The 19851-nt window shown below is 36.9% G+C and overlaps 1 protein-coding gene across 13 annotated transcripts in view; it reads left to right on the top strand.

The window, feature by feature from the left end:
• The window catches only part of PCNT (pericentrin), a 137358-nt gene that overhangs the window by 80725 nt on the left and 36782 nt on the right, over positions 1–19851 (top strand). For all 13 annotated transcript variants that reach the window (XM_090045069.1, XM_090045068.1, XM_090045073.1 and 10 more), the window contains 9 exons: positions 1141–1370; positions 1724–1843; positions 2310–2330; positions 5917–6144; positions 9774–9944; positions 13517–13669; positions 13994–14164; positions 15362–16495; positions 18643–18810. In XM_090045069.1, coding sequence (XP_089901195.1) covers positions 1141–1370; positions 1724–1843; positions 2310–2330; positions 5917–6144; positions 9774–9944; positions 13517–13669; positions 13994–14164; positions 15362–16495; positions 18643–18810 — 2396 coding nt within the window. The remainder of the gene's footprint in view (positions 1–1140; positions 1371–1723; positions 1844–2309; positions 2331–5916; positions 6145–9773; positions 9945–13516; positions 13670–13993; positions 14165–15361; positions 16496–18642; positions 18811–19851) is intronic.

Here is a 19851-nt window from a genome sequence, read left to right on the forward strand (position 1 = left end):
CCACGGCTGGTTGGACGTGTGGCTTCATGAGTTGTGAAAGAGTGGTGCGTGATTGGCTGGGTGTAAGGCCTGTTAGCAGCCACGGAGTCGCATGTGCCACCAGCTATGGAAAAGTGGTGGGTGGTGGCAGCAGCTGCTGCATGCAAGTGGTGCCCCTCCCTTCCCCTGCCACCACCAGAAAGGGTACACTAATTAAAAACAGGTTGAAAACCCTTGACCTAAATGGATTCCATAAGGTAATTTAACTTCTTTGAATGAGAAGTGTTGGTAAACTTTAATTTTAATCAATTTTTTTTTGTACTATAAGTGTCAGGAAAACTCATTTTGGGGCTAAAAGAAGTCACCTGATCATAAATTAAATTATGCAATTTGTTCAGTGGTAGTATTCAAGATTTGGAAGGGAAAAGCTCACAATTTTTAAAAAACCTTTTCTTTTAAGGAGAACCAATTTTGTCACTTGGTGCCTGAAACTTTTATACAATAAGTTAAAAATCCTGCTGTGCACTTCATACATCTTACATAATTTAATGGGTCTACAGAATTTTGTTTTTACTCATCTCTTCTTCAAGGTGTTTCTAGATCTAGATGTTGGGATGTAAAAAGATGTTTTTTTTATGATGGAAGATTCATAATGAATATCTAGAAAGCAGAATAATAAGAGTTCTTTCAGGACTCTTAAATATATAGAAACATCCTGTTTTTCATCTGTATGATGTTTTTACCAATAAAGATGTTAAAATCAAACACTTTTTTCGGGAAATATATAGATTGGGCTCTGTTTTGATGCTCCTTTTAGATTTTCTGTCTGTTGAAAGTTAATTTGTTTGTACAACCTGGTTCTTGTTAATCAACCAGACATGAGCTTTGACTTAACTACCCTGGCCAATGCTTATATTGCTTATGTGTATATTTTGTGCTTTATAAGGGAAATTTTCAAAAGCACAGTGGGGAATTGGATGTTCAACTTCCCTTTTGTGCCATTGTAAATACCTCCTTATATGCTGACTTACATTGCAGTAGTTTTGAAAACAAAATTAAACAAAGCATGTAATCTTTTTTTTTTTTGAAAACAGCATTTGAATCACATGTTTCAGGATTGACTGACTGTCTGTCTGTCTTCTCTTTTTCTTACGTGTGTAGGTTTACTTAAGGAAGTGGAATTTTTAGCAAAAGAGAAGGTAGAACTGCAGTGCCAGGCAGAGAAGGACTATTCCAGCTTACGCTCTCAAATGAGGGTTTTAGAAGTGGAACTTGAAGAACAGATGAATCATAATCAGGAGCTAGAAAAGAAGTTATTGGAGGTTGTGGATCTAAAGCAACAAATTCAGGTTCTTGAGAAACAGCTTAAGAATCAGCGACAATTCATGGATGTAAGCAAGTTCAAGATTCAGCTTCTCCTTCATGTTTTGTGGTCAAAACTTCCAAGATGGGCCCAAACTAGCACACTTTTGATTTTATCAAAAAATCTGTGTTTGGTTATGTAAAACTGAGGGTGATTCTTGTAAATTCCTTTTAACGTAAAGTTGTGGGTAAGAGTTTCTTTTTTTTCTTTCTAAATGTTTCCTGTTAAGTAGTTACATAAATTAAAATATTCTCTTGTCCCTTCCTGTAAATTCTCACCATGTTTCTAGGAGTGCCATTGACAATTAGGGAAAAGGAAAACACAAACATCAGCTTTCTTCCCACAAAAACAAAGGAAAAATATTTCTTATTGTGTTGACAGGAACAAGCAATAGAGAGAGAACATGAACGTGATGAGTTTCAGCAAGAAATTCAGAAACTAGAGGAGCAGTTAAAACTGGCAGCAAAATTGCAGATGTCTGTAGAGCCCAGAGAACATGGGGTGAGTAAAACCATATTTAGTGACTTATCTGTTTTAGTATTTTTTTTTTTTATATATAAATATCCAAAGTAAACCTCCATGACATTGAAAAATGATTTCTTCAGAGGCTGCTTTTTCAACTTAATGTCACATTTGTGTATTATATACTACTCGAATACTTTAGGAAATGCAGAGCATCAAATTCAACAACTTTTAACTGGTTGACATGCATTTTTTGTAGTGCACAAGGTGCATGTCTAATTTTGATTTTTCTTAGCAAGATTTCCTGAAATTATATAATTAAATATGTGCATTTCAGTAAAACCTTGCCAGGATATTGGGGTTTGCCTCAATTAGAGAGTGACTAGAATACTGTCATTTAAAGTGATTGCATCTGTCCTTTTTCACATGTTCATTAGTTTGATATTCAGTTTAAAAGTTTAATTTTTGTTTTTTGTTTCTTTCTCACATAAACGAACCATTTCAGAGCTATGAATTATCTCTACAGGTATGGAAAATAGCATGAACATCCCTCACCTCTTCCTCCCTTGCTTCTCAGTTCCTTGTGCTTTTGCTTTTTTAATCTTTCTATGTTGAGTTTGCTTCAGTGTAACTAAATATAGGTTACATGTTATCTTTGCTCTGGAAAAATGCCATATATTAATTTTCCTGTTTGCAATCACTTTATTCTCCTGGCTTATTAATCAAATGCATTCTCATGTATTTGCTTGTGTGAAACTATTTTTTCATATGCACCATGAAGTGAAAAAAAAGTTGTAGCTGTGAAATAACCAGCATAGAATCATACCTTTGTTGTAATTTTCCTTCTTAGGTTTTCAGTGTGGCTTTCTCATTACCTGTTCTGTATGTACACAGCTGCTACAGTCTAACAGAGCTTTATATCCTGTTTATCCTGTTCTGTCTAGATGTCTCATTCTACCTTGACTTGAGCACAGTTACTCTAAAGATGATACCAACATACACTGCTGACATTTTCTAAATATATCACTCTATTTCTGAGCTAATTGTTAACTCTGTTGCAGCCCAGAGCAGTAGGAAGTTTTGAAGTGATGAGTGCATGTTCATCTTAAGTTATGCTGCTTTAAGGTTCCACTTTATAGAAAGTTGCACTTTTAGTTAAGATGGTTTATGCAGGTTGTGTTGCTGTCCGCTAGAGAGAGATGCTTCTGGTTTGATGGTTACATTGAATCCTGTGTATAAAAAAAAGGATCTGTATTGTAAGCATAGGATTATTAAGGGTATTGCAGCAAGAGCTTGAAAATATCTTTGTTTACTGTCTAAGTTGTTAGCTTGAGTTTTTGTCTCCTAATAAAACAGCAGAGTTTGTGTTAGGAAAGTACAGAAATTTTAAAAATTATATGTATTAATCTGACCATTTGCAACCTATCTAAAACTGTACCTGCATTCTATTAGTAGGACTTCTTAAGAAGGCAGGCATGGAGGCGGGTAAGAAATTTAAGCTGTTAGTGTGTGTGGGATCAATATTAAATCCAGGTGCAAGCACTTACATTTTTCCTGTGTAGTTGCTTAAAAATAAATACACTGTTGTGAATCACTCCCAATATAGTACTTGCACACAGTGAATTTGCTGAGATAGTCCTGTGATCCAAAAATGATTGGTTCTGAACATAAACAGTTTAAGATCCAGTTTTATCCAGTTTCTCACTCTCTAGAATTGGGGAATATGTGGTGGGGCTATTTTATGAAAAAAGAACTCTGATGGTTGATGGTTGGAATGACATTTGAAAGTTTGGAGCACGGGGTGAAAGTTGAGGAACATATTCCTTTGTGTATAGCTGTTTTATAACATCAGGGCTACTGGATGGTAGCATTAGAAAGAAATTTTTACTATAAGAATGATCTAATTTAGCAAAAGAGCTGTACCTCATCTCTTTTGTATTGGTGAAAATTCCTTGGTTAATTTACCAAATTCTTACTACAAAACCAGCCGTGAGAAAAGTACTGTCACTTTCAGATAGGGTTCTGTTTGGGGGTTGTTCTTGTCCAGAGGTATTTCTGTAAGCTTAAAACAGGTTTATGTTTTGGTTGGTCTGTGGGTAAAAGCTGATGGGATTGGAAAGGAGGAAGATGAATAAAAATTGAGAAACTTTATTTGGGCCCGTACGCAGTTCATAGCGTAACCTAGCAGTTTGTTTCGTATTTTTAAATGACCCATAGAACCTCTACTCTCAACATCTCTTGTGTATATTAATGCTGTTCCACTGAAGTTTCTTGGACAGTAGTTTTCTACTCTTAGTGTTATTTGTACAATGTGTTGAAAGTGCTGTGCAAGTGGTATACATTCTGATGGGCATGAACAAGCATACAGTTGGAGTGATTTCAAAAGGGGCTGTTTCACTGGGGCATCACAGGTTAAAGTTGGAACAATTTTGCTTTGTTTATAGCTTGTGCACACACAACTGGAACATAATAGGTGCTGTATGCTCCTGCGGCCTTGTGCGTATGTACATTTGTCCATGCCCATGTTGTATTTAGTGTCAGGTATCCAGGTTGTAGCCATATTGGTCTAGAGGAAAAAGCAGTTGGGACTCATGGTAGAGGTGATTTCTTTTATTAGACCAACTAGATTTTTGCTAAAAACATCTTTAATTGCAAGCTTTCAGGCACAAACACCCTTCATCAGGCATCAGAGAAAAGATTGTAAAAGTTCTCCTGGGTAGAAATGAAAGTTCATATTTCATAGGAGAGCTGAAGCTGTAGTTAAAACCTCCTGTTTGGAAAAGTTCATTTTATATGCAGATTAGGCAGAGAGAAAAGTGAGAATAGTTTGTTTACCTCAAAGTTGCTTCGTGGTAATCAGGATATATTCATATTTCCTTCTGGTTATGGTATTTCATAATTCACAGGGAAGTAAATAGATTAAATGCTCTTCTGGGTGGGCATTTCTTGTCTGGTGAGGTGATAGAGAAGAAATGCCTGCCCAGAAGAGCATTCCATCTACCTATTCCTCTGTGAAATATGAAACACTCCTAACCAGAAGGAAATATGAATACATCCTGCTTACCACCAAACAACTTGGAGGTGAACAGACTACTCCAACTTTTCTCTGTACCTAATCTGCACATAAAATCAACTTTTCCAAACAGGTTTTACCACAGCTTCAACTCTCCTATGAAATATGAACTTTCATTTCTACCCAGGAGAACTTTTACAATCTTTTCTCTGATGCCCGATGAAGGGTGTTTGTGCCCAAAAGCTTGCAATTAAAGATTTTTTTGGGCAAAAATCTAGTTGGTCTAATAAAAGATATCACCTCTACCATGAGTCCTGGTTACATGGTATTTTTATACACTCTTGTTTCCTTTTTCTTTGAAACATACTGTTTGTTTTATAAAGAGTTTGTTCAAGTAGTCTCCCCCCTTTTAAATCTACTGTCTTTCCATCTGATCCTACCTCCGAAATTCTGCATAACATCTCTCTTTACAAGCTTTCAGTTGTTCATCTCAGTGCATTGTTCCGTATAGCTCCACGTGAATAAGATCTCCCTGATCTTATGTACAGGGCCCTACTTTATCTACATTTTAAGTGCCTCTCTGTGCTGCCTATGGTGAATTTAATTAAGTTGCATATCCTAATTTAATCTAAATTGCCATTTCCACTTCTCTTGACCTTTCTGTTTATATTGTGAATTCCTTGAAGCATGTACTGTCTGGAAGTGTTTGAAAAACATCTAGCAATAGTATAAATAATAAAATATATAATCTCAAGATGGTTTATGGCCATTGCGCTGTGATGCCCTTTAGGGTAAATTTTCTCTTAACAGCATGCTAGACTGTAATAAATATTGAGCATGTGAGAATATGTAATATACATGTGTGACTTTGTAAGAACTATTATATTTTGAGCATAAGATTTACAGATAGTTGATTTTACTCTGTCCCCCATACTGTTTTGCTTTTAACTGATATCTTATCAACAATGGTGGCTCATCTGACCTCAAGGGGGGAGTGCCATCAATTTTTTTTTTTTTAAATTAGTGACAAAATGACTTCTCCTTTTAATATAGAAATGTTGTGTTGTTTTAAAATGTCTGTTTCATGTGTGTTGTGTAGGTAGAATCTTTACAATCTGAAATAAAAGAGAAGGTGGATGATTACAATAAGCTGCTGCTAGAAAAAGAGCAGAAACATCAGGAAGTTACAGTTCGAGATAAAGAAATGGAGAAGATGGCAGAACGGATTAAAGAGATGGAGCATACCAATACCGAAGTCTCAAAAACTGTCAGCTGTTTGGAGCAAGAACTGCAAAGAATGAAGAAAATGGAAACTGAACTAAAACAAGTAATTTTTAGATAACAGGGGATGAGATAAGGATTATATAATTAACGAGGATTATATAATTGACTTGGAAGAGGTCCCTTCCAGCCTTACAATCTATGAATCTATGACTAATCTTTATATATATCCCTCAGTGAGCCAAAAAGGATGACTTCTAATGTCTGTTCCATCAACTGGTCAATGAACCTATTAAATTTAATGGCATCTTTACATAGACAGGTTTGAGCAGATTTTTTCCTTAAGTACTGAAAAGGTTGCTTTTTATTAAGAACACTTTTGGCAGTAAGGGAATGTGTAATGGATGGTTGGGTCACTTTTCTTCTTATAAAGAATTGTGAAGGTGCTACTGAATGTTAAATGTGGTTTTATTTTGAAAACTGCCTGTGTAAAAAGAAACCTTAATTACCTGGTTTTCATGCTGTATGTATTTTTTTAAGTTGTCTGGTTATCTTAGGTTTTGATATTACTGCTCTGTACTCCTGTTAAGTCTGCAAAGCCAGCAACAGCACACACTTCTTGTGTACTGATTTGGCCTTATTTTGTGGATCATCAACTAAAGTGTGTACCTAATTCATAGAATCATAAAATTGTAGAACTGGAAGGGACCTGTAAGATAATTGCACCAGAATAAAAAATTGCCTCCATCATATTCCTTTTTAGAATCAGGGCAGCCTTCCCCTGCTCTTTGAATGTGATGGCACCCCTGATTGAGGACTACTGTTGGTGTTGCCTCAACTTTACCTCAGTGCTCCTTAACCAGGTATTTGTGCCTCCAGATGATGATAAAGGCTGATCACAGAGTCCTGATGAAGCAGAAGTGTGCACAGGGCAATCTTACCTGGCTGCTACAGTGGTAGCAGAAACTGCATCACAGCATCCCTGAGCGGGTGCTGCTTTACTGTAGTTGAGAATCACTGTCCTAAGCTAAAGTCCCAGCATCAGCTAACCATTGACAACTCTCTTCAGTAAAATTTACATATTGTAAATAAAAATGTGGCAAATTCAAAATAGAAGATTTAGGAGTAGCAAAAACTCAATTGATTTTAACATTCAGGTTTTAAATTTTGTTAAAATAGGTAGAAAACAATTGCATCCATTTTTTATTTCACTTGGTAGAAAAAAATAAACTCCTTTCTTTAATTTCATCTTGTACCTGATATATATACATTGTCCAAGCTGGTCTACAAAGATGGATATAGAAATGAAGTGGCCATGCCACTAAAATTTAGGTCCAGGTAGTTATGACTAAAAGGTGCCTTGGTAATTCCACTAAGGATCTGTTCTGGGATCTTCTGTTAGGAATGAAAAGTTCTCAAATCCTGGTTTTTCATTAAACAGGTTTCATTTTTGACCCATTGAACTTTTTTCACTGGTCTGGTTCATAGTGACCAATTTACTGGAACACGCTTTGGAATTGTAGATGGCCCAAAATGTCCTTTTAAATTAAGATTTATTTAAGATAAAAATAAGATGTTAAATTAAGATATTATACACATTGCAGAATTTGGAGAGCAGTCCATATGAAAAATGAATATAGAAAGTCACATTTGAATATGAGAACCGTGTCCTTTATATGGAGAACATAGCACTAGAACTACATTTCTAGCCACTCAAGTGCAAACCACAATTTTCACCTTCAGGCACACAAAAGAAAACTCTCTTGGTGCCAATCTTATTTTAGGCCAATCGTTTTAATTTGTTCAAGTTGGTGATCTGTAAATTGCTGCTTCAGTTACTGTTGTGCTGCAGAAGTTCCCTCTGGATCAATCTTTTTCATGTTTTTGGGGGTGCCAAAGGAGGGTTTGTTTAGGGAACCTAGAACGCTTGTTTCATTACACCTATATGAGCACCTAAAATAGCTTTATTCACAGTACAGCATTTGTATGAGCTATATGTTACCCTTGAATTCATATTTTAACTAGATCACCATGACAACAATAGAATGTTTATGTGAAACCTTCATTTTAAATGTAGTCTGTCGTGTCGTCGTGGTTCTAAGACGCTATAGTAACCTTGTTATCTAATGAGTAGGAAGAACTTTTTAGCCCTACAGTTCATTATTCGAAGAAAACTGTTGCGTAATTGTCATTGGGAGGCTTTTTATCAGCAACAAGATGAACTTCAAACTGGTGCTAATCATTTTTTAGACTTTTTTATATGTACCCTAGAAAATAGGAATCACTAATATTAAGGTATAATTGTTCTCTGTTTGTATTCAGTGTTTTATCAGTGGACCTGAGGGACAGGTTAGCACCCTGTATTCTGAATCCTATAAAATGTGTTGAAAAAATTTGGGTTTTACCTGGGAGAAAAGCACATATTATTGTGTTAAGTTCTCCCACCCCTGGCAGTTTCCCATGGGATATTGTGGTATTAGTTGGGAAAGTTTCTTTCATATTAAGTTCACTTCCACTATCCTACCAATGATGTCAGCTGTGGGGGAGACCATCTTGATGTCCTCCTCGATTGCCTGTCTTCTGCCTTCATTTTTCCCTTAAGCCTCCTTCACGTATAGAATACTCTTTTTGGTCTGGTGTTCAAGCCTGGCCAATGGCAGCTGCTAAGAATTTAGCTGTTTAAAACTAAACATTACTAACTCACCTTAAGTACTTGGCTTTTGTAAGCTTGGTCAGTCTGTGACAATACTGCCTTATATTGTAAAGTAAATTTAATTTAACAACTTTGTATATATTATTTTTTAATCTGGATTTGTTCCTTGGTAAAATCTGAATACTCTATTTTCAGTTTGTTGTTATTATTAAAACCATTTAGTGGGAGGTGAAACATCTTTTCTTTTTTCCAAATTATATAAAGAAACAAATATACCCCTTCTTTGTTAGACTTCAGTGTATGGAGCAATTAATAGACTAGGTGTGCAAGAGAAAAAAGGGGCTGGCTGACTTCAGAGGGGATTTAAATTTTAAGTTGCCTCCCAGTTGTGCTCCCAGCATAGCAATTACAAATATCTAGTTCACCTTTAGGTGAGACCTCTTAGGTACTGGTTTATCCCTTGTGCCTGTGCTCCCTGCTGAGAATACTTTTACCCAAGAAGAATGAGGGAGAGAGAAAATCAGATTAGGGCTAAAATAAAAATGCCCCCCAAAAAATAGCTTGTAGCTTGACCACTGATCTAGCAGAAATAATTTGATATCTTTTAATAGGGTTTGGTTGTAATGCTGGCTCAGTTACTGATTTAAAGAAAAAATGCAATTGTTTAAAGTTCAATTTATTTTGTTTTTCCATAGCCTGACTTCAATTTCAGTTATACTTGGGAAGCAATCTCCCTCTTTTAAAGCCATGTTATTTCTCCAAACAAGTACTACTCATAATAAATAAGGAACTGGAGTGTTTATAAAATGGTGGCTGTAAAAAATAAAATGTAAGGGTAATCAAAAAAATCAAGTTGTCTGGTACTGTAGGAAATATTATTTGACTGAGAACTACATTTTCAAGGCAGACTTAACATGGGTTATAAATTTTACATCTTTATCTTTTTTGGTTGCATTTTTGGATTCATATTTTAAACCACGTTTTGGTTATGTACTTTTATTCATTGTAATTTTTTTATTAGATTGCTCTATCTAGGTTTATTAATTTATACTAAATCTTGCACTAAAATTTAACTTTTGCAGGATAAAGAGGCATTGCAACAACAGCAATACAACAACTTGATCCAGATCTCCGCCCTACAGTCTAAGTTGGATGAAGCCAGGCACAGAGTACCCACAGAAGGCAATACAGATCATGTCCTTAAGGAACAATTAGAGGCAGAAAAGGAAGCACTCTTAACGAAAGAAAGACAGGTATATTTGATACTAACACTGCTGTTCAGTGCATTGCTATGGTGAGAGACTAAGCCGGGGTGGGCAAAATAAACCCCGTGTACTGGATCCGGCCTGTCAGTGGGCAGCCACAAGGTCATGTAACGCAGCTCGTGGGGAGCCGATGCCTCCAGCTTTTGGGTCGTGTATCCCAGCCTTGTCTGTAGCTTACACCAGCTCCTGCCCCGCTTGCCAGAAGCAGTGCGGGGCCGGCATGGTGGGCAGCTTTTGGGCTTCTGCCGGAGTCCGCAGCTGATGCATCAGTGCAGTCGCCTCAATCTCTGCTGGGACGCGAACTGGTGTAAGCAGTGGATGGGGCTGGGACACTGGATTGGAACGTGCTGTACCTGCAGGGCCAGTTCAGGTGGGGAAGAGAGAGAGAGAGAGAGATTGGTGCATGCTGTAGCTGCAGGGCCGGGTTGGGCAGGGCATGGGGAGAGAAATCAGCATATGCTGTACATGCTGGGTGGGGTGGAGAGAGACATTGGGGCTAGGACTCTGCTCAAAGCTTAGATATTCAGCCAACTTTTTGGGGAGACTGAACAGATATATAGTTCCTCCAATAGCCTCTTAAGCAGACAGTATTTGATTTGGTGACAATTACATATGCTCTTAGGTGCCTGCTCTCAGTATTATTTCCACCTTGTGCGACATACTGAGATTTCCTCAGAAGTTGTACGTACAAAAGCAGTTCCTAGTATTTGACCTTGTCAGACCTGCACAGAAGTTTCTCATCAGCTCCCTAGTTCCTGCATTTAACCTTCCTTAGTATGCTAATTACTTCCTAAGTCAGCATAGGGTGCTCAGTATTAGGCCATGTTACTTTATATTTATTGATTGCTGGTTTAGCTACAGTACATGTATACTCAGCATCAAGCAGAGCATGCAAGAGAATAAACAAAAAGAACATGAATTATATATGCAAAGGATTCTAAAGGTAGTATTAAGAGTTATTTATTAGATTGAAATTATGGTATAGTATTTTACTTCTATTTTACTTGGGGTGCATGCCTAACTGTCCAGCTTTATTTAGAGCTGTATTTAGAGGACAAAATCATAACTTTGAAAGATAATAACATTAATGTTCTGTTTTGTTCAACTGAAGTTAGTGGGATATAAACCAATGCTTATGTGTTTATTATTAAATATCTTTTTTCAAAATGGATATGGATACATAGACTTGAATATTCGCTGAACCAGGACTATAGGTGGTGATGTTAATATAATAATTTTTTCCTCCTTGGGAAGAAATACAGTTTATAGCCTTATTTTTTGTGGAAATAGACTTCTAATAAGTTGCATAAAAATAGTGGATTTGTTTCATATAACATATAGCTGACATTAGACAAGTGACAGCTTTTAAAAAGGTCATTACAACTACATTTTCACATCGATTTAACTTGTTTTACAAAAGGGCAAGGTTTAGTATCAGGTAGGTGGGCCTTTTTATGACATGGACCATGTGACAGGGTGGGATTTCTGGTACTAAGACTGCACCTCCTCTCCCGCTCCCCCCGAGTTACTTCCAGGGCAAGAGGAGGGACTTATAGTGGCAAGGGTCGGAGGTTAAGGGATGGGACTTACGGTCCCAAGGTGGCGACCAGGGGGCAGGGCACCTGTGCACCTCCCTCCCCTCTCTTCCCCCCCACCCCCAATTGATGGAGAGACCCTGGTGGCCCTGCTGCTTGTTACTGATCAACTGGGAGGCAAAATCCACAGCTTTAAATATGCAGTTTTTGCCTCCTGGCCAATCAGTAGCAAGCGCCAGGGCCCCTTTGCCAGCCAGGGGTGGAGGGGTATGTGGCGAAACTGACCAGATTAGAGGAACCACTGCACACCACACTTTTGCCACAAATTTGGTACCTTTTATTCAACCTAAAATGCAGGCTGGACAGGGACGTTTTATAGTTAAAATGTTATAGTTAAATAGTTATTGAGATTTCTGTTACTCTTCATACAATAGCATGGATGGATACGGTTCAAATGTAAATGTAAGATGTAATTATTAAAAATCCTCAGTGCAGAAACATATTGTGTAAACCAGCAATTAAAAAAAACAATTAACTCTATTTTGCTTGCTATAGAGACTAAATATGTGCCTCCCCCAGAATAAAAAAAAATCTGGATGTATCATGAGGACATTTCTGAGGAATCTGGCGTGATTTCTTGACAAAAGTCCTATGATGACATTTGTTGCCAGTTTACAGGCAGTTTGATATAAAGATAGGTGTTTGGGGGTGGTGAGGGGGGACAACCCACACCATCAAAGCCCAGTCACTCGCTGCTTCTTCATCAAATGAATTAAAAGCAAATATGTTAAAATTCATCATTCCTAATCCATTTTGCCATTCTTACATACACCAGCTTAAAACAATTTTAATCTTAGAGCTGGGCTATTGATCAATGAATTTATCATGTGGACTCCTCATTTTAATAAAAGAAACTACTTAAAATCCTAACAAAATTAAACCTATTTAAAATATGAAAGTTGAATTTTTCTGTAAGTTCTAATTTCCCAAATAAGCTATTTCTCTCACATAGCATGCATTTTGACTTGTATCAATATACATATACCTGTCCCATTTTTCCAGGCATGTTTTTAAAGGAACATTCTTACAGATGTCTATATTTTAGGGTATCTCGCATGAAAACATGTATGCTTCAGATATTTTTTAAATGTTTAAATCTGCTTAATATGTTTAAATCTCATAAGCCACTTTTTGTAAGGTATTAAGATTTGAAATATCTACTTAATTTCATGTCTACAATGTTAAGTCATGACCCTGTTTTTCATTTTTACATAACAAAGCTCTGTCTAGTAAAATTTATAAGCAGGTAAAATTTATAAGCAAGCTCTCTTTTGCTTACAAATTTTATAGCAAAGATGTCTTTTGGCTCTTTGTCTTGCTTATAAATTTTGGTAAAATTGCATGTAGGGAAACTGTGTGTATGGGCTTGAAGAATCATACTTTGAAAAAAGAGCATAATTCTGCAAAAACCATGCTCTAGCACAGAGGATGCAATATTCCAAATATCCTATTATCTGTCATTTACAGTGCCATTCCTATTGCTAGAGTAAGCCAAATCATTTCTGATTTGCTCCTTTTCCCAGTAAACCCAGTTTTTAACTTGCTTTTGAGATCTTCAAGGGACAGTTAAAGTTAGAAGCTCGGCAGACAAAGCCATGCAGTTTATTCAAACTCACTAACACTTAGACTGTGAATGTGTATAGTAATAGTATCCTCATATTTACAGAGGGGGAAGTAGAGTTGAGGGTTAAGGATCTTGCAGATGTTCACTGTTAATTTTGGACACAGGGTTTTGGATTAGAATTGGGAAGTCCTAGTTAGGTTGTTGGGACGTTGCCTGCTTCCTTGCTCTTTCATCTCAAATGTATTTATGTAAACTCTACTTAAAAAGCCTTTGTAGTTATGAGGTGGTTACAGTTCTGTAATCTCCATAATTAATTACATTAATTAGATTAATCTAGTTTTTCTTTTTGTTGTGGTTAAACAAAAGAACTCTTAAACAGTTACATATTTTCTGTGTTTTAGGTAGTAAGTTTGTTAGAGCAAGTGGAAGAATTTAAAGAGAACCTGATCAATAAAAATGATGAAATCTTGCAGCTGACCTTGGAGTTAGAGATGCAAAAAAATATTAACACCACGAGCATCAGCCAGCTTCAGTTAGAGAATGCTCACTTGAAGGTATACATAACTTTAACTTAAGGTACATTGACTGGTTTTCTCAGAGACCCACATCTTTGTAGGGTTCAGTGTTTTATCATCTTCATTTTATAATTTTTGTAACTATTTTGTGAGTTTAATTAAATGTTAACATACTTAAACTACAGCATACAATTTTTGTATACAATTTATACATAGTTTTTATGTGTGTGTATGTATACACACACACACACACACACACACACACACACACACCAGAATATTGTTGGCTTGACAAAAACATCAAAAATGGATAGTTTTGCCACCATAGTAGAGTATAATCCATATCGTTGGTTTTCCAATCAGGAGGACATAGCAAAACTCAGCATGAAGCAAAATCAGATCCTGGATTACAGTGAATCATCAGTTTTGCAGTTTCCACAGGCCTTGCTTGAAGAGAAGAATCAAGAAATTGATCATTTGAATGAGCAAGTTATGAGACTCCAGCATGAGCTGGAAAATGCGACAGACAATAAGGTGAGAACACTTATCTAATACTGGTTGTTTGATATATGAAAAGTGGTTTTGGCAGAATGTAATATTCTGATACAAGAAATAGAATAGGTTTTGATGTTTTGCCTGAAGAAAATAGATTGGTCAATGAATAGTAGTACAGTCGTCTTAAGATTAAGTTTCCCATACCAAGTCATGCTCTTGGTATTTTTCATTTGGTGGGATTTTTTTAGAGAGTAACTAGTGTTTCAGAGGAAGTCTAAAATAGCCTAACCTGTTGTACAGTCCTGTACCCAGGAGGGGAAGAACTCAGATCTGGTCCCTACATGGGTAAACCTGCACTCTGAAATATAAGTTTTAATTACTCTTATTACCGTTATCTTAGTTTGTTTGCATAACTGCAGATGTTAGTCACCATAAAATTATCATATGTTAAAAGCTGAAAGCAGGAAAAACACCAAGGCAGCAGAGTCTTTAATTTTATGGTCTGTAGCAGTCAACAGTATTGCTGCATGACTTATAAATGGGGTAAAATATTTTTATTAATATCTAATTTGCTGTTTTAATCCTCTGTTTTCTTGTGATATACTCTCAAATGGGATTAAAACACAGGGGTTAGTCCTTCAGTCCCCAGAATTCAACATGCATTGAAGATACAAGTATATATAAGTATATTTGCATTTAACCTTTGTTACATATGATGAACACATTTCATGGCACTAGCGCGTAATTAATCAGACAATGTTATGAATATGTACTAAATCTAAAGCAAATGTAGCTGCTTGAAGTTCCCCTCTTTCTGCAGCCAGGATGGGAAAGAAATAGCCTTTTAAAGTGAGAACACACAGCAGTAAAGGTATTCTCAAATTTTGTTATTGGGAAGACGGGTGAAGGGGTGCTTCATCTCCAGATCCAAGGGAGGAAGTAGCTATACTGGTTTTCACACCAGCATACTAGCCCTGGACTGTACCTGGGTTTGGAGCATCCCTTGTTTGTTTCTTGTTATAACAGAACTTGTTTTCTGGCACGATAACGTTTTCAAGTCTTGTCTTCAGTAAGCCACATCAAGCCTCATTGGTTAGCTGGCTGTTTCAAAGATACGATCTATCTAATTTAATTTCATATAAAATATTTTAGTAAGTGAACCTAAGAATGGTCAGAATGCTGATGCTTGAAAGGAAGTAGTTATATCTACACATTTCTGTTTTGTCTTTCACTCAGGTTGTGGAAGATCAAAAATCTGAAATTAAGGAACTTGAGTCACTTATTGAGCATCTTCGCGGTGATCAGGAAAGGTTGCGTAAAGATAAAGAAGAAGAGATAGATCAACTTCATGGAGTAATTGAGAAGCTTCAAAAAGAGTTGGCCCAGCTTGGTCCTGTGTGTCATGAAATTAGTGACAGCCAGGATGACCTTAATGATCTTGGGTTGGAAGACCAGGGGGAGAATCTTCAGAATGAATTGAAGAAAGGGTCACTAGATATGAAGGAGGATACAGATCAGAATAAGAAAAATGTATTGCTAGGTTCCAAAGTGAAAGAGCTTCAGGAGGAACTAGAACTTGTCTCAACTGCTAGAGAAGCTCTGCAGCAGTTACTTGAAGAGAAGGAATCTCAATTTAAAATGGAGGTGGAAATTTTGGAACAAAATATTCAAAATGTACAGGAGTCTTCAAGGCAGCACTTCAAAGAGCTAACCTCTTTAAGAATACAGTACGAAGCATTTCAGGAGGAGTATAACCTTATAAGAACGCAGTTATCTCAGAGGGATGTTGAGGTGAGGGTGATTTCCTCTCGGATTCAAGAACTTGAAGATACACTGAGAGCAAAAGAAGCGAATCTTCTAGAGAGAGATCTACAAATCAAGACAATGGCAGAGCAGAGAGTAGTGGAAACAACTGAATTGCATCACCTAATGGAAAAGGTTCCGGAGCTTGAAGCTGAGTTGGAAAAAAGAGATGACTATCAGCAAAGCCAGGCTATAGAAGTTCAGACCCTTCAATCAGAAGTTTCCAGGCTTGGCTTAACAGTCCAAACACTGAATCAGAAAGTAGTAGTTTACCAGAAAGAAATGGATGAACTTCAACTGAATGATACAAAACTGAAAGATCAAATCCAGGAGTATTTGCAACAAATTGAAGCCCTACTGTCTGAAAGAGATGAACTTTATACACAGCTTGAATCCTATAGGGAGAAAGAGCAACGTAATAATCAGGAAGCTAAACTTCCTAAGCTGGTCTCGAAACAAGAAAGAGAAGTTCTTATTCATACAAAAGGAATGCAAAGACTGGAAGAAGATTGGAGACCAAATGTTGACCAGTCATTTGCAGCCACAGTTTCCCAAAATAATAAATTGGTATGTAGTTTTTTTATGTTTTTAATGTAAAAGTATCAGTCACCATATACATTTTGTATTTATTTCTCTGGGGTTATATAAAACAAATGTTTATAGTCTGATCATTTTTACTTGCTCTAATCATTGACCAGTATTATATTTACTAGTGTGGTGATGCAATTCTGAATTTGGTCTGCATCTTGGGCTATTTAGTGTTTTTACTAAGGGCAAAATGTATAGTGGTGATAAATGTCTGCCACGCTTTGCATTTTAAGAAAAGCTAAGGCATATATTTTGTTTTATGGTAATCTTGAATGGCCACTTAAAATAAAGCTTAGGTAGCTCACTTCAAAACCTGTGGGGACACTTACTATCAAGGCATTCTGTCAGTTTGTGGAGTCAGTTTATTAGGGGAGGGTAATATGGTCTCATTTATTTTTTTTAAATGTTTCATCCTGGAAAGCATTTTTCATCTGGTAGATAAGTCTACTGGGGCATTCTGATGAGTGAGAGGGTGATAGCGTATCATTCAAGTGCCAGGTATACACTAACTGGCTGGTTAAGGCTTTTTTGAGTAGGTGGTAGTCTTTTAAGAAGAATGCTGGAAGAATGTATAGCAAACCTCTAGATACTTACACTCTAGAAGAGAGAAATTAGGTATATGAAATGTTAAAATGAGATGATCTTCTGTGGTTTAGGGTATGCACTTAAAGCCCTTTGCTAGTATAAAAGTCCAAGATTTCTGATATTCACCATAACTCTTACGTGAAGGTTTTTAGACAGGAAATTAGCTCTGCTAGACCAGATACCAAGTATGTTGTTTAGACAGAACTTTACATTTTGTAGTGCCCAATTTAGGGCCAAATAAGTGAGCTTTAATTTTAGTACTACTGACTTAACAACAGGTTTGCACAGTTGTCATGGTGTCACAGAGTACTGTGGTGACTTCATATTATTTGACGTTTCACTTCACAGCACAGGCATCATAATTGTATGCAGGTCACTAATGCTTGAGAGACTTCTCCCTAGTAGCACTTAATTCTTGCTAGTTGAGCTTTTGTAGCTTATCAGTGAGGTTGCAGTAGCATGTTTACATCATAGTTTCTTTAGTTAGAGTGTACTTATGTGGCATTTATGTTTTCTTCAGGTATATATATGGAGGGCATGACTAATGCTGATACACTAGGAAATCACTTAAATGCTGTTCATCTGTAATCCTCTAGTTGGTACAGTGAGTCAGTACTGCCTTAAGCATTACAAAAAGTGTTAATCCTAAAGCTAAACAAATGCATGTATTGCTTGTATTGTAATAATGCTAAGGTGCCCCTAATGAAATCAAGACCCCCATTGTGGCAGTGACTATTATAAGTAGCATGAGATCCCCCATCTCAAAGAGCTTTTATAGTATAAATAAGTGAGAAAGAGAGTAGGAGGGAAATTGTCAGCATAGGAAAAATAAGTGACTTAATCAGGGTCACGGGGTAGTTTAGTGTTGGAGCCCAAGGTGAAACTCGTGACTACTAGTTTAGTGCTCCAACTAAGCTATACAACTATCAAAACAGCATATTTTGTCATTTAAATTGCTATGTTTTAAAACATTGACCATGATGATTTATATAAGGCTTTAGTTGCTGGGTATGCTTCTTTTGTCTCCCCAGACCTTTCTTGTACTGATTCATAATAAATAGCAAACATTGTCACCTACCTTCTGTTTGCATCAGTATTAAGGAGGACAGTACTGGTAGCACTGGCCTGAAGTAGGAATGTAATTATTTAATTTTAAATTACTTTTATTTCCTTTTGTTAGAAGCATAAATTGGAGAAAGTACAATATTAACACTATCATCTTGATTTGTAAGTGGTACCTAGGTGCTTATACAGAAGGTTGCATGGTAAAGTCTTCCACTAATATGTGAAGTGCATCTGCACTCACTTTGTAAATATAAGCAATTGACCCAGTAAATTGAAATGTAGTTGTGTTTTGAAATGTCCTAAGTTTTCAATACCTTTATATGAACATTGTTCTCTATGGTCCATTTATTTAATGGTGGTTGTAGTTGAAACTCAGAGAGGAATGCCAAAGAAACCTGAAAGTAAAGGCTGCTAGTGTGGTACCTGCTTATGTCAAAAACCTAACAAAAACCTTTTCTGTTGTCTTGCTCTTTAAGATCTTAATAGAGGAACAGTTAGACACGACAAACCCTTCACAGAATGAAGATGATCTAATTGCAAAAATGACATCTCATCAAGAAGAACTTAAATCTGAATTACTCTGGGTAACAGAGGACTTGGAAGTTAGTGAAGAGAGACCTGGTAGCACTCTGGAGGATGTAAAGGTATGCTGGAATATTAATGAGGTGAAAGGGGCTGTTAATTTCATAGACTCATAGAAAGTTAGTTAGAAGGGACCTCAGGAGGCCATCTAGTCCACCTCCTGCTCAAAGCATGACCATTCCTTCTTCTTTGTCACTCTTCACCAGTTTACTAAAGTTGTTTCAAGACCATTTTTGGGTATGTCTACATAGGCACAAAGCAGTGACCTTTAGAGATGCTCTACAGCTTTGCAGGGATTAGTGAGAAACTGCATTAGTGAGAAGTAGAACCCATTAGCCCTCCCAGGGTGACGTAATATAGAGGCTATGTTGCTTCTAGTTCTGAAGCCACTACCTACAGAGCTAGTTTAGGCTATCTCTGCACAATGTGTTTTGTGCTGTACAGACATACCCTCACACATTGAAAGACTTTGTGTAAAAACAAGATCCAGAAAGTCTCATTTCTAAAGGTTGAAGCAGTGCTGGTATATATGTATACAAATAGCCTGTGCTCTTCAAGTTACCTGCAATTTGATCCCTTAATGTATTATTTTATAGATCTTCCAGCACTTTGTGTGTGTTATAGCAGTAGTTTTAAAAATTACAGTTGCAAATAACGCCTAAAAAAACGATAGGCCAAATTCAGTTTTACATTAGAAGCTTTGGTTTGCAAGGAATCCCCCCATAGGTTACTGCCAGAAGACTTAATTTGCCAGTGTTTTGAAATGTACATCTAGGGTGCAATATAGCAGTAAAAGTTTCAGACATAACTTACTACTGTGCATGACTTCCCTGTACCACTGCAGAGTTGAAATTCGGGGCAAGGCTGGTGGGTTCTCTGCAATGTGCATCTATTGTCATTCCTCCCAGAGCATGGATGCAAGTACCACAGCAGCCAATGTGTGTGACCTAGAGACCGGATTGGTAGTTTTGGAGTAGTCTGTAGAATTTCTCAAAGCAGCCTTCTTCTGCACTGCTTGCTGTGCTCTTGGGTCTGGATTTGAGCTGCAGGCAACAGTGTTATTTTGCACTCGTTTGGAACATTATCTTCAGAACTACAGGGGA

This window comes from Crocodylus siamensis, chromosome 4 (assembly GCF_052110815.1).
Source record: "Crocodylus siamensis isolate JL-2025a chromosome 4, ASM5211081v1, whole genome shotgun sequence".
In the NCBI taxonomy this organism is placed as follows: domain Eukaryota; kingdom Metazoa; phylum Chordata; order Crocodylia; family Crocodylidae; genus Crocodylus; species Crocodylus siamensis.